Source organism: Protomyctophum bolini (genome assembly GCF_963924005.1).
Source record: "Protomyctophum bolini genome assembly, chromosome: 19".
In the NCBI taxonomy this organism is placed as follows: domain Eukaryota; kingdom Metazoa; phylum Chordata; class Actinopteri; order Myctophiformes; family Myctophidae; genus Protomyctophum; species Protomyctophum bolini.
Window position 1 is genome coordinate 4,175,692 of NC_137880.1, and position 12,570 is coordinate 4,188,261.

General features: G+C 46.2%; 1 protein-coding gene across 1 annotated transcript in view; it reads left to right on the plus strand.

The window, feature by feature from the left end:
• Nucleotides 1-12,570, plus strand: part of LOC308334122 (kinase D-interacting substrate of 220 kDa B-like) — a 105,104-nt gene that overhangs the window by 44,338 nt on the left and 48,196 nt on the right. The window contains exons 17-24 of the mRNA XM_080790708.1: nucleotides 861-1,012; nucleotides 1,566-1,669; nucleotides 2,510-2,695; nucleotides 5,415-5,555; nucleotides 6,297-6,534; nucleotides 9,756-9,844; nucleotides 10,555-10,699; nucleotides 12,049-12,211. Coding sequence (XP_080646834.1) covers nucleotides 861-1,012; nucleotides 1,566-1,669; nucleotides 2,510-2,695; nucleotides 5,415-5,555; nucleotides 6,297-6,534; nucleotides 9,756-9,844; nucleotides 10,555-10,699; nucleotides 12,049-12,211 — 1,218 coding nt within the window. The remainder of the gene's footprint in view (nucleotides 1-860; nucleotides 1,013-1,565; nucleotides 1,670-2,509; nucleotides 2,696-5,414; nucleotides 5,556-6,296; nucleotides 6,535-9,755; nucleotides 9,845-10,554; nucleotides 10,700-12,048; nucleotides 12,212-12,570) is intronic.

The following is a 12,570-nucleotide window of genomic DNA, read 5'->3' on the forward strand; positions in this document are numbered from 1 at the left end:
CTACGAGTTCACAGCGCGTCGACACTTGTAGATCGGCTATTTTCAGCATGCAACCAAGTGTAAAAATGACTTACACTGGATCTCTTGTCCACTAGTCCCTTCCTAACATTTTAGTCTAGTTTTTATTTGTTGACGACATTTTCAGTATATTTAGTCTTAGTTTTAGTCGTCGTAGCTTAGTTTTCGTTTAGTTTCCATTTGGTTTTCATCAGTGAGAAAAGGTAGTCGACGAGCATTTTTCGTCTTAGTTTTAGTCGACAAAAATCAACAGTGATATACTACCCGTTCATTTGGGTACAGCACGGAATTGCACTTCCGTAAATACTTTTACTTTTACTCAAGTGCATTTTCAATTCCGTACTTTTACTTGTAACGAAGTAGTTCTAAATTGCGGTATATATATATATATATATATTGTGGTATATTTTACCTAAGCAAAACAATAGTACTTTTTTCCACCACTGCTTGGTAACATTTTTAAAAACATTTTTAAAACCACTGAGGTAGTGAATGGGGTGCATAACGGCATACTTAGTTTAGACTAGTCATTGGTTTGGTTAGACATGGGTTAAGGTTAGGTTTAGGTGTGCTGCCCCGTGGGAGGTTAGGTTTAGGGTGAGAGTTTGAGATAGGTTCTAGTTGTAAGACTAATGACTGGTCTAACCAATGACTAGTCTAAACCAAAAACTGTCTAAACTAAGTACTGCACCCGTAGTGAATGATATAATTTGCCGTGCTGTGTCTCCCTCCCTGGCAGGTTCCTCTTCACAGACTATCGACTATTTTCCACCACTGCTTGGTATGAAACATTGAGGTAGTGAATGATGTAATTTGCCGTGCCGTGTCTCCCTCCCTGGCAGGTTCCTCTTCACAGACTACAACCGCCTCTCCAGCGTGGGAGGAGAGACGTCCATGGCGGAGATGATCGCCACCCTGTCGGACGCCTGCGAGAGAGAGTTTGGCTTCCTGGCGACCAGGCTCTTCAGGGTGTTCAAGACCGAAGAGACGCAAGGTTCGTTGTATCCTAGAGTGCACTCGCACAAACTTGATTTGGCTGCGTTCTCTCCTCCGCGCCATCAGTGCCCATATAATATACCCCCGAAGGGCCTTTCTGTGTGGAGTTTGCATGTTCTCCCCGTGTCAGGGTAGGTACCCTCACATGTTCTCCCCGTGTCCCCTAGGGTAGGTACCCTCACATGTTCTCCCCGTGTCAGGGTAGGTACCCTCACATGTTCTCCCCGTGTCAGGGTAGGTACTCTCACATGTTCTCCCCGTGTCCCCTAGGGTAGGTACCCTCACATGTTCTCCCCGTGTCCCCTATAGGGTAGGTACCCTCACATGTTCTCCCCGTGTCCCCTAGGGTAGGTACCCTCACAAAAAACATGCAGTAATCCTGGTCTCTAAACTACCTCCCCCTGGCCAGCCGGGGCGCCTGACGGAGGGGAAAGGAACTGGTCGTAAACAACGTGTTCCTTCCACGCGCTGCGTCCGACTGGGGAAACGTCCCCCTGTCAGGTGAAAAGATAATGACTCCATGTGTCCACGTGTGCTTCCGTCGTCCTCAGGGAAGAAGAAGTGGAAGCAGACGTGTTGCATTCCGTCCTTCGTCATCTTCCTGTTCGTCCTGCTGTGTCTGGTGACCGGCATGTCCCTGCTGGCCGTGTTTAAGGTCAGTGTCATGGTGACCGTGTTTAACACCCTCCGCGCCATTGCCGTAGATCGAGGTCAATTGAAGCCTATTATTTAATAATACGCTCAACGCCATTGCCGTAGATCAATGGCAATTGCGCTTTTATAGCGCTTTCGACCGATCGAGCCATAATGCTGCTTACTTCAGTATCGGGTATAGCGACCTGTTGTTGTCATGACAATGGGTCGCCCATCTTAGATCGTCCTCGCCATAATAACCCATTCTATCTGTTTCTTTCAATCGCCTGTAAATCCTTTTCCTTGTCCCAGATGATGGCATTTTTGGTCAAAACAACGTTTCTTTGACGGCACAGAGCTGACGCTGTGGAGCCCTCCAGTGCCCCGGCATAGACCCATCTTGTAAACAAGGCCTTGTCCAGGACCCGTTTCGCTTCCTAGTTTATGTTCACTTCCGGAAGTCTGGAAATGTGGCTTTTCAAAATAGGAGCTCAACTGGGAAAAAAATGCTGTCGTGAATTAGATCCTTAATTTGTCAATAAATGCTAGCGGGCTCAGTGTCTGGTGACCGTGTTTAAGGTCAGTGTCTGTGAACGTGTTTTAAAAAAAACACCTCCTGGGTCCAAACACCGTCGGCATTTAGAAGACATTTGTAGAATCGTCTAAATGGGTTTAAGGACCGTGTCTGGTGACTCGTCTTCAAAGTCGACGCGAGGCCAATCAATCCCCTAACTCCCTGCACCTGCAGGTGGAAAGGGGGACGGACAACCAAGGAGGTGAACGCGGCGGTGCTGTTGCTGCTGCTGCTGACCTTATATATAACCCTATGACCCTATATATGACCTATGACCCCTTTTGGCAGGTGGACGGGGACAACCAGGAGGTGAACGCGGTGCTGGTGTCCATGGCCAGCGTGGTGGGCCTGGCGGTGCTGCTGAACGTGCGGACGTGGTGGAGGGTCAGCGACTCCGTGCTCAACTCCCAGAGGAAGAGGCTGCACGGAGCCGCCAACAAGATGAGCAAGCTGAAGAGCGAGGGCTTCATGAAGGTATTTACCGGTATATCCCATTCTGACCTGAGATCAGATTCATACGAGGTTTCCACTGGACACACACACACTGGTCTGATTATAACCCATTCTGACCTGAGATCAGATTCTAAAAAGAATGTCAGTCGTTCTTCGATTTTTTCAAAAATAGCAGACCTACAAGCTCGTAGAGCGCCACTCGGTGACGCGCGCTATGAGCTTGTAGATCTGCTATTTTTCAATAGCTAAAGCATAGCGTGATGCTAACACCAACATGGGTCCCCGTTCAGAATGGTATGTACGAGGCGGTGTTGATTTCATCCACCGCCGACTGCCTTTTTCACTGACGAAAAAACTAAAGGGAAACTAAAAGTGAAAATGGAGCTACGGTGACTAGGGCCGCAGTCACACCTTTGAGACAGCCGTCTTATGGTTGTCTGATGAAAACCATCAGACAAGACAGCTCCCAATGCATTTCTAATGGGAGTCACGTGGTTTCATCAGACAAACGTGTTTCATGGGGGGGGGGGGGCAAGACACGAGGCATAAAACAGTTTGTAGGCGACATGCTGGAGAACAAGGCGGCACCAGACACAAGACAAAAAGGGTTGGGTTTACCCGCCAACCAATAGGAGAGAAGGTCCGTTTGTTACGCTGCACTGGGCGGTCTTTTCACACTCTGAGTCTGTTGTTTTTTTTCTGCATAGTGCAGACACGGAAGAGGAAAGCCTATGCACTTTCGTATTAATTTAAGTAAAGTAGTTTGGTCTGTTCCAGTAAGCAATTCAACAGGAAAATATAATCCCTGCCCGTCGTGGCCGAACAGAAAATTAAAACAAACGTTATAATTCAAGGTGCATGCATTTTCACTCCTAATGCTTACCGGTATATGATTCTGCCCTGTGTTATGATCTGAGTGCCTATGCTGTGTAGCCTACTTACTTGTACGACTGTACGTGAATATACAAATGTACTAGATATTTATCGTGTACACACGCACACGCACACCCTGCATTGACAGAATGGACCGGAGCTACTTATAAACTGAAAAAGTCGCTTGTTTAACGTGCCACGGCTGTGACAGCTAGCAGCTGCAGGTGTCAAACTAGCAACAGGCCAGGGCTGACAGTCCGAATGTCGGCAATCCAGTTAAAAAGCACATCAGTAAAACTGTGTATCCGAACCTTAAAATCCATATGCTGTCTGCAGTGGTTAAAAAACAGGGCTTAAAAAGAGCTTAAAAAGACGGAGCTTCGTCATTGAGCTGCTGCTGTGTTTCAGGGTTGAGCTGCTTAACTGTGCATCGTTCATCGCTGAAACTACGCGACTATATTAAAATTTCAAATACTGTCTCAGCAGAAATTTTGATTCATATGATTCATATGATTCAAAATCATATGATTTGGTTGTTAAAATAAAATAAAACTGTTAATATGAATGAACATGTTTTCAGTTCGCATGGGCAGTGCGCATTGGACTGGAGATTATGAAAGAGTCGTAGCCATGACTTATATTTCTGAAAATGCTACTGCTCGCAAACAATCATTTTGGGCATGAAATGTTATGATTCCCCCCCTTTTTTTTCTCTCATTTTTTTAATAACATTAACACCGGTGTCCACTGGGCACTGGCAATGCCAAAGCACTCCTGAAGTAACGCTGAACGGTCTGACTGCAGATAGGAGAGAGCCGTGCGCCCAGGCGCCCCATGGCCAACAGCCTGAAATGTAACAATAAAGTCGTGTGTTGTGGTAAAATGGATGCGCTTTATTAAAAATAATGGAGTCGTTGCTAAGCTCTCTCTGGCGCGTCTCCCTTTCCCTCTTTCTCCTCGCCACCAACATCGCCAGGACAAGAGCCCTCTTTCTTCTTCAAAAAACAATTTTTTCACCACACACAACCAACAAGCTACTGTCTCCGGTGAGCCGGTTTAACGTGAGAGCAGATCAACTTGAAATCGCCTCGCCTCGCGACGGAGGCGCGCCGTGTCTGGTGGCCTTGAGCCACGTAAGGCACCGCCGAGCGAGGCGCTAGCCGAGCGAGTCGCCGTGCCGAGCGTTGCGACGGCCACCAGACCCGACTCAGCGCCGTCCGAGTTATGTCCCGATAGGCAGAGAATAGTATATATTAGTAGCCCCTAGTTTCATTTGCGAGGACAGCTACGCGTTCTGTCGCCGTTAGAACATCTGCGCCGAAGACGCCGTTTCCACGGCGACGGATGATGTCATTTCATTTTGATCTGATTTCATCCAAATCTGATACACCGGCAGCTAACAGCAGCAACAACAAGCAACACGTGGATCTGGTTCCGCATGTCCTCGCACCGCCCACGCAGGCACGCACCGCCCAGATTACGCAAAGCATTGTGGTACATTGATGCGGCAAACGACAAGACAGCTGAAACCATAAAACATTGATAAGACGGCTGTCTCAAAGGTGTGACTGCGGCCTAAGAGTAAATGTACTGACGATTTCGTCAACAAATAAAAAAGTAGACGGAAACGTTAGGAAGGGACTCGTGGACAAGAGATCCAGTATAAGTCATTTTGGTCGGTTTGGTTGCATGCTGAAAATATAGCTGATCTACAAGCTTGTAGATCCATGCCACTTGCCTCACTCGCTCGCGGTCACTCCAGCATGGCAAATGATGGTACACGATTGGTCACATATTTCACCAGGTCACCAATGTCACGGTAACCACCATGCCCCCTCCCCTCCCCCCCCTCTCCTCTCCTCTCCAGGTGTTGAAGAGTGAGGTGGAGTTGATGGCGCAGATGGCCAGGACCATCGATGGCTTCAGTCAGAACCAGACGCGTCTGGCGGTCATCATCGACGGCCTGGACTCCTGCGAACAGGACAAGGTTCTGCAGATGCTGGACACGGTGAGAGAGAGACAAGAGCGCCCTCTACAGGTCACAACGTTATATATATATATTTTTTATATTGGAATGGAATTCCCAAAATAGGGGGAATCTATTAGAACTGTGTCATATTAAGAACTGTGTTCCAAAAACGATCCCATATCACCATTCTAATCGAAATGAGCTTTATTTACGGCCGATAGCAGATCTACAAGCTCATAGTGTGCCACCGTTTTTAACGTAAGAAGAATATTCAGATTTTTTTTTTTGAGTGAGCCTCTAAGGCACCCATAGTTCTCGCTCTGCCTTCATGTTAGCTTACCGTTCACTTAAGCTGTTAGCGCGGCAGAAAAAAAACAAAACCCCAAAAATATATATTTTTAAATAATTTGGGGACCCCCCCCAAAATAATTTGGCGACCCCCCGATCGGGGGAAAGCATTTCCCGGGGGTCCCCGGCCAAAAACGTTGAGAACCCCCCCCTGCTCTAAAGCAGTGGTTCCCAATCATTTCCGTGTCAAGGACCCCCAACATCAACATTTATTAGGCCATTTGGTTACAAATTATAATTTAGCTGGGTCCCCCCCCCCCCCCCCTGGAACTCCCTCAAGTATACCCCTGGCCCTGGTGGGTCCCCCCCCGGGCACCACGTTGTGAGAACCCCCTCCCCTGCTCTAAAAGGATAATAGGACAACCCCCCGTCTTGAGAAACCTCCGAATTAAAAAAACGGTGCTCCTTTCCCCACCACCACACTCTCCAAAGGTGCGCGTGCTGTTCTCCAAGGGCCCGTTCATCTCCATCTTCGCCTCGGACCCGCACATCATCATCAAGGCCATCAACCAGAACCTGAACAGCGTGCTCCGCGACTCCAACATCAACGGCCACGACTACATGAGGAACATCGTCCACCTGCCCGTCTTCCTCAACAGCCGCGGCCTGAGCAGCGCCAAGAAGATGTGCGTCGCCACGCCGCAGAACGGAGACGCCGGCAACCCCGACGGTATACGCTGTATATATATATATATATATATATAGCCTGCCGCATACTAGGGCATTCACTTCTAGTCATTTTTAAGTGGTGCAACCACTTCTACAACCAGCTCGCAATGTCCATGTACCTGTTTGTGTAGGTCAATGAGCACGAGTGGTGTGCGCATGCGTGTCAATGAGCACGAGTGGTGTGCGCATGTGTGTCAATGAGCACGAGTGAGCACTGGTGTGCGCACGCACCCGCACCCGTGTGTGTAGTGCCCTGCATGTGCGCGTGCACCATTGGTGTGCGCACGCAGCCACGCACCCGCACCCGTGTGTGGATGTTGATAGCGTCAATGCTAGCGAGCTAAAATATAGCCATCCTTGCTCTAGAAAGCACCAATGTTTCCATCTAGACCACCGGATTATCAGCAAAAACCTCAGAAAATCGCGCTAATGGACCAAACCATGGAGAGCTCCGTAGATTAGGACTTATTCAGCTTTTAGAGAGGGGAGTTGCGCCACTTGGTTCACACAGGTGTGATTTTTACTAGTTGCCTAGTTTATTAGTCGACTAGTTGCCTAGTTTACTAGTCGACTAGTCGGGGGGGAAAAAATGAAAAATAATATTTTATTTTATTTTTTTCTCATCAACTAGTACCAACAAGGTCGACTAGTGTATTTACTAGTCAACTAGTAAACTAGTCGACCTCATACCAGTGGTGGAAAAAGTACTCAATTGTTTTAATTAAGTAAAAGTATTCCAATACCGCAATTTAGAACTATACTTCGTTACAAGTACAAGTGCGGAATTGAAAAGGTACTTGAGTAAAAGTACAAAAGTATTGGCATCGAAATGTACTAATAGTAAAAGTACTCAAATTGCAGAATGTCCCATTTCACAAGTTCAGAATGTGTACAAAATGTATTGGAAATAGCAGATCTACAAGCTCACAATGCGTCGCGTTGCAGCGCATTGTGAGCTTGTAGATCTGCTATTTTCAAATGGCCGAAATGTATAGGGTTGAAGTGGTTAATGTATGTTTTCTAATCAAAATTAAAACCTCCAAAAGTAGTACAAATGTTGGCTCTGAGATGTAGTGGAGTAGAAGTAAAAGTACAGGAAATTGGAAATACTCAAGTACAGTACTTAAGTAAAAGTACTTAGTCACTTCCCACCACTGCCGCACACACACACACACACACACACACACACGCACACACATGTACGCTTGCACACACTGTGGTCCCCTTTCCACCGGTTGGTTCCCAATGGGAATCGGTTCAGTTCTTTTTGGTTCTTAGGGCGCTTTCACACCCAAAGTTCGCTTAGAAGGTCCGGATCAAGGACCAAGGACCAAATATTTGCATTTTGATTTTGGTCCGTTTGGTGTTCACACTGGACTTTGTAAAGCGTACCAAATATGTAAACAAATGACACGTGGACATGTTAAGCGAACCAAATAATGAGGGAAAAAGAACATGAGGGGAAATCACTGTCTACAATTTTTGGGGCAACCTTCAGTCACACAGAGAGAGAAGAGAACAGCAACATGACAGCAACAACTTGCTATTGCATTCATTCTTATTAATTATTTTATTAGCCAAATAAGAGCAACAGATGAACAGGAGCAGTTTTGAACAATAATGTGCTTGCTGCTGATGCATACAATTCACGGAGACGTACAGCCTCCAAGGTATCCCAGATAAAAATGACTTTTCTTCCATGTGTGCACCTTGACCCGATTAGATATATGTTATTTCTGCGCATCAAATCGGCGGGCATTTCCATGTCATCTTATGGTTTAAACTTGAAGGTGGTCAGTTAGTAGGTTATTGAGCTTCAAGATCAGAACAGCTCCGCTGCAGCTAATTGATCAGTTGACCTAGTTTTACGTCTTTTGCTATAGTGATGTAATCAATTAATCATTTGTGATCCACCTGTGTATAGCTTATTTAACATTGGCTTTTTCTCTATATGTGCGGCCGTGCGCGACATGGATGATTTTAAATATTTCAAATTCTCTGTCTCTGCGTCTCTCCCATATAAATATATGGGTCTCTCCCCCTCAAGCTTACATCGTGTACCATACCGTACAACATTCCGTGTCGATAATTATACATCTGTTATTTTTGCGCATGTGAACCTCGTACGCTGCCATTACATTTGCGCTGCGCCTCGACATGCGTCTACTATTAAAATAAAATCAGACTGTCAGCTGTCATATGATGATCCCCGTAAAAAATACATGCTTTTATAACTAATTATTAATGCAGCCTCACAACTGCCGAAGCCCGACAGCTATTTTGGCTATCGTACTGTATTTGGTCCTCTATAAAGTCTGAATGCATTCAGACCAGTAACGAACCGCACCGTGGTTCGTTTGGAAGCGAACCGAGTCTGGCCTTTTTTAGCACACCGTGGTTCGTTTCTTTGATCCGCACCAGAGTTCGGATGCATGTTCACACCAACCGAACCAAAGGGGTAAGCGGACCATGGTTCGTTTTAAACGAACCAAACATGTCCGGTGTGAAAGCGCCCTTAGTCCATGAGCCAGAGCTCCAAAATTGGTGGAAAAAACTAGATCTATATTCAATTGTTTACAGGATCAATACAAGTAAATCCATACATGATAACCCTTCCAGAGTAGTAGCTTTTTCATATTTGCTATTATTTTTGCATATTTTCCTACATAATGCATCATTTGCATAATTATCAAAAAATGTTAAATTTGTAATACAATGAATCGTTCAATCAATTGGGGAAGTCCTCATGGTCATAACAATCTAATATAGGTATGGTTTTGCACACTTCGATTAACATTCCAATTTTGGAACTCTGGCTCATGGGCCAAAAAGAACTGAACCAGTTCCCATTGGGAACCAACCGGTGGAAAAGGGGCCTCTGACTGTGGCGACTGTGGCTCAGGAGGTAGAGCAGGTCGTCCAATGATCCGTGGGTCGGCGGTTTGAATCCCGGCTCCTCCTCCTGTCCACATGGCGAAAGTGACCTTGGGCAAGACACTGAACCACAAATTGTTCATGATGTGCTGATTGGTGCCTCGCATGGTTTCCGCCGCAATCGGTGTGTGAACGGGTGAATGAAATGCACTATGTAAAGCACCTTGGATAAAGGCGTCTCTCACACACACACACACACACACACACACACACACACACACATACACACACACACACACACACACACATACTCTAATTAAATGGATCCGTCTGTCTGTCTGTCTGCAGGCTGGCACGAGGAGTTAGACAGGAAACTGTCCCAGCACAGCCTTGGAGAGCTGACCAAGTTTGGCAGCAAGTCCACACTGAACCGCAGGGTAAGTGTGCGTGTGTGTGTGCGTGCGTGCGTGCGTGCGTGTGTGCCTGCGTGCGTGTGTGCGTGGCATGGCGTGCGTTATTACAAAACATACATTAACCATTTCAGGCCATTTGAAACTAGCCGTTCTACAAGCTCACAATGCGTCACATCTACTATTTTCTAAAGATTTTTAGACATTTTAAAACTTGAAATGAGACGTACTGCAAAATGAGTACAGGCCTACTTTGTTTTACTGTTGGTGCTTTAACACTGGCTATGCTACCGACGTGTATACACGTCTTTTCTAATCAAACCGTGTTTATACACGTCTTCAGGTCCCTTTTAATGATATCAAACGAGATCGCTGTGTAATTCCATATACATATATATATGTTTGGCCTTTCCTTCTTCAGCGATCCTAGAACTGTTTCGCTCATGGAGCCCGGAAGTGATGTAGTCCGGATCTGTAGTGTATAGGCGGCCTACGCACACTACAGATCTGTAGGCCTACGCACACTAAAGAAATGTAGTGAATAGGCTTATGCACACTACAGATATGTAGTGTATAGGCCTACGCACACTACAGATCCGGACTACATCACTTCTGGCTCGTCAGGCAGAAGTGACCCTTCTTCGCTGCTTATTTTGCGGATTTGTGTTAATAAAGTTGTCTGTCTGTCTGTCTGCCTTGTCTGTCTGTCTGCCTGCCTGCCCGTCTGACCCGTACAGGACACGTACCGGCGTCGGCAGATGCAGCGCACGGTGACCAGGCAGATGAGCTTCGACCTGACCAAGCTGCTGGTGACGGAGGACTGGTTCAGCGACATCAGCCCTCAGACCATGCGGAGGCTGCTCAACATCGTCTCCGTCACGGGTCAGTCGACGCGCCTCCTTCTTTCCCGGTTTTATCCCACCATTTTGAAACCCATTGTTTTCACCAAAAAAAAAGAACGTATACAAGCACACAGGATAGTCGCTCAAAGTAAACAAACCAGACAATCCCAGAAGAATGGCGGCCGCTACCAGTGACAGTGTGACACATATGTTGACGCCACCTCAAGCTTATTTTGGTACTCCCTATACAGGTGTTGTGGTGGCATTACTTTTCCAAAAATAATATTTCCAAATTTTCCAATATCCACATTCACCAGTTTGAAGAAGGCTTGTATGACACGTAACTACAGGTGGGGCTCACTGTATTTGCAATTTTGCACATCCAAAAAATGCAGAAACCACACTATGTAAACACGCAAATCAGCTAACCAATCACAGGCAACAGGCATTCTGATTGGCCAGTATGAGATGATGATGTACGATGAAAAGACCCTCACTTCACATGGGTGTGATTATTTTTTCAATGGGCACATTGCCAAAAGGGCAGGGGGGTGCTCTAGCACCCCCTGGTGTCTATCCGTGCACGCCGCTGCTGATGGGTTCAGATGCTTGAAGATCAATGCAATAAGGAGAATATCTGCACTCCCTTGTACAAAGCATGAGTTTCTTTATGTCATGACGACACATGCAGCAGCTGCAGTCCACCTAGAGATAAACGAGCGTGTTTCAGGACACACAGGCCGATCGGTTTGAAGAAACGCAGAGGAAAGCCTATATATATACATGCCGAAACGCGTTCGTTTCTCTGGGTTTGGGGGGGGGGGGGGTGTCGTATCATAACGGGGGGAAAGACCGGTGAGAAACATGAGGGATCTTCACGTTTTTCTCTTTTTTTTTTAAACAATGTATTTATTTTCCTTTTGTACACACAAATGACAATACACACATACAGAAAACAACAATGAACATTACAAGACAATACAATTACTAATATAAAGAAAGCAAAACAATAACCAAAAAACAACAACAAAAAAACAACAACAACAACAGCACTACTCCTCTTCAGCTCCATCCATTAAGTGTGACAATGTATTGTTCTTTATGTATCTAATAAAACAGCCCCACACCTCCTGAAACAGTTCTTGTTTGTCCTTGAGAATATATGCAATCTTTTCCAAAGGTAAACATATAGACAGTTCCCTGAACCACTGTGTAATACTTGGTTTGTCTGATCTCTTCCAGGTCAATGCTATCATTCTCTTAGCTTGTAAAAGACATATATCTATACATATTTGTTCATTACGCCTTATCTTCTGTCCCTCTGGGTATAGACCGAGCAGGAAGAACTTTGGTTCTGACGTTTTTCTCTTTTTTACTGTAACCACGCAGGGCGCCTGCTGAGGGCCAACCAGATCAGCTTCAACTGGGACCGCCTGGCGTCGTGGATCAACCTGACGGAGCAGTGGCCCTACCGCACGTCCTGGCTCATCCTCTACCTGGAGGAGAACGACGCCGTGCCCGAGGGCGCCACGCTCAAAACCATCTACGAACGGTCAGAACAATAATTATTATACCAGTAAGACGTGCAAACGCGGGAAGCGAACGCAGCTGAGACCCTGCAGATCATGTCTGTCTGTCTGTCTGTCTGTGTGTCTGTCCCGCTGTTACTGTATATGTGGACCTGGCCCCTTTTGTGCCCATATATGGAGCTGAGTGATTGCTGATGCAACACACTCCATCTTTGGATAGCGGGACAGACAGACAGACAGACAGACAGACACACAGACAGACATGATCTGCTAGGTCTCATAGTAAGTGCTCACTGCGTTCGCAACAATGTTTTGCCATTTTGACAATGAAAGGAGAAATTTATAGGTCAAATGTCTGCCTATTTTTTTTTTCTTTTTCCGC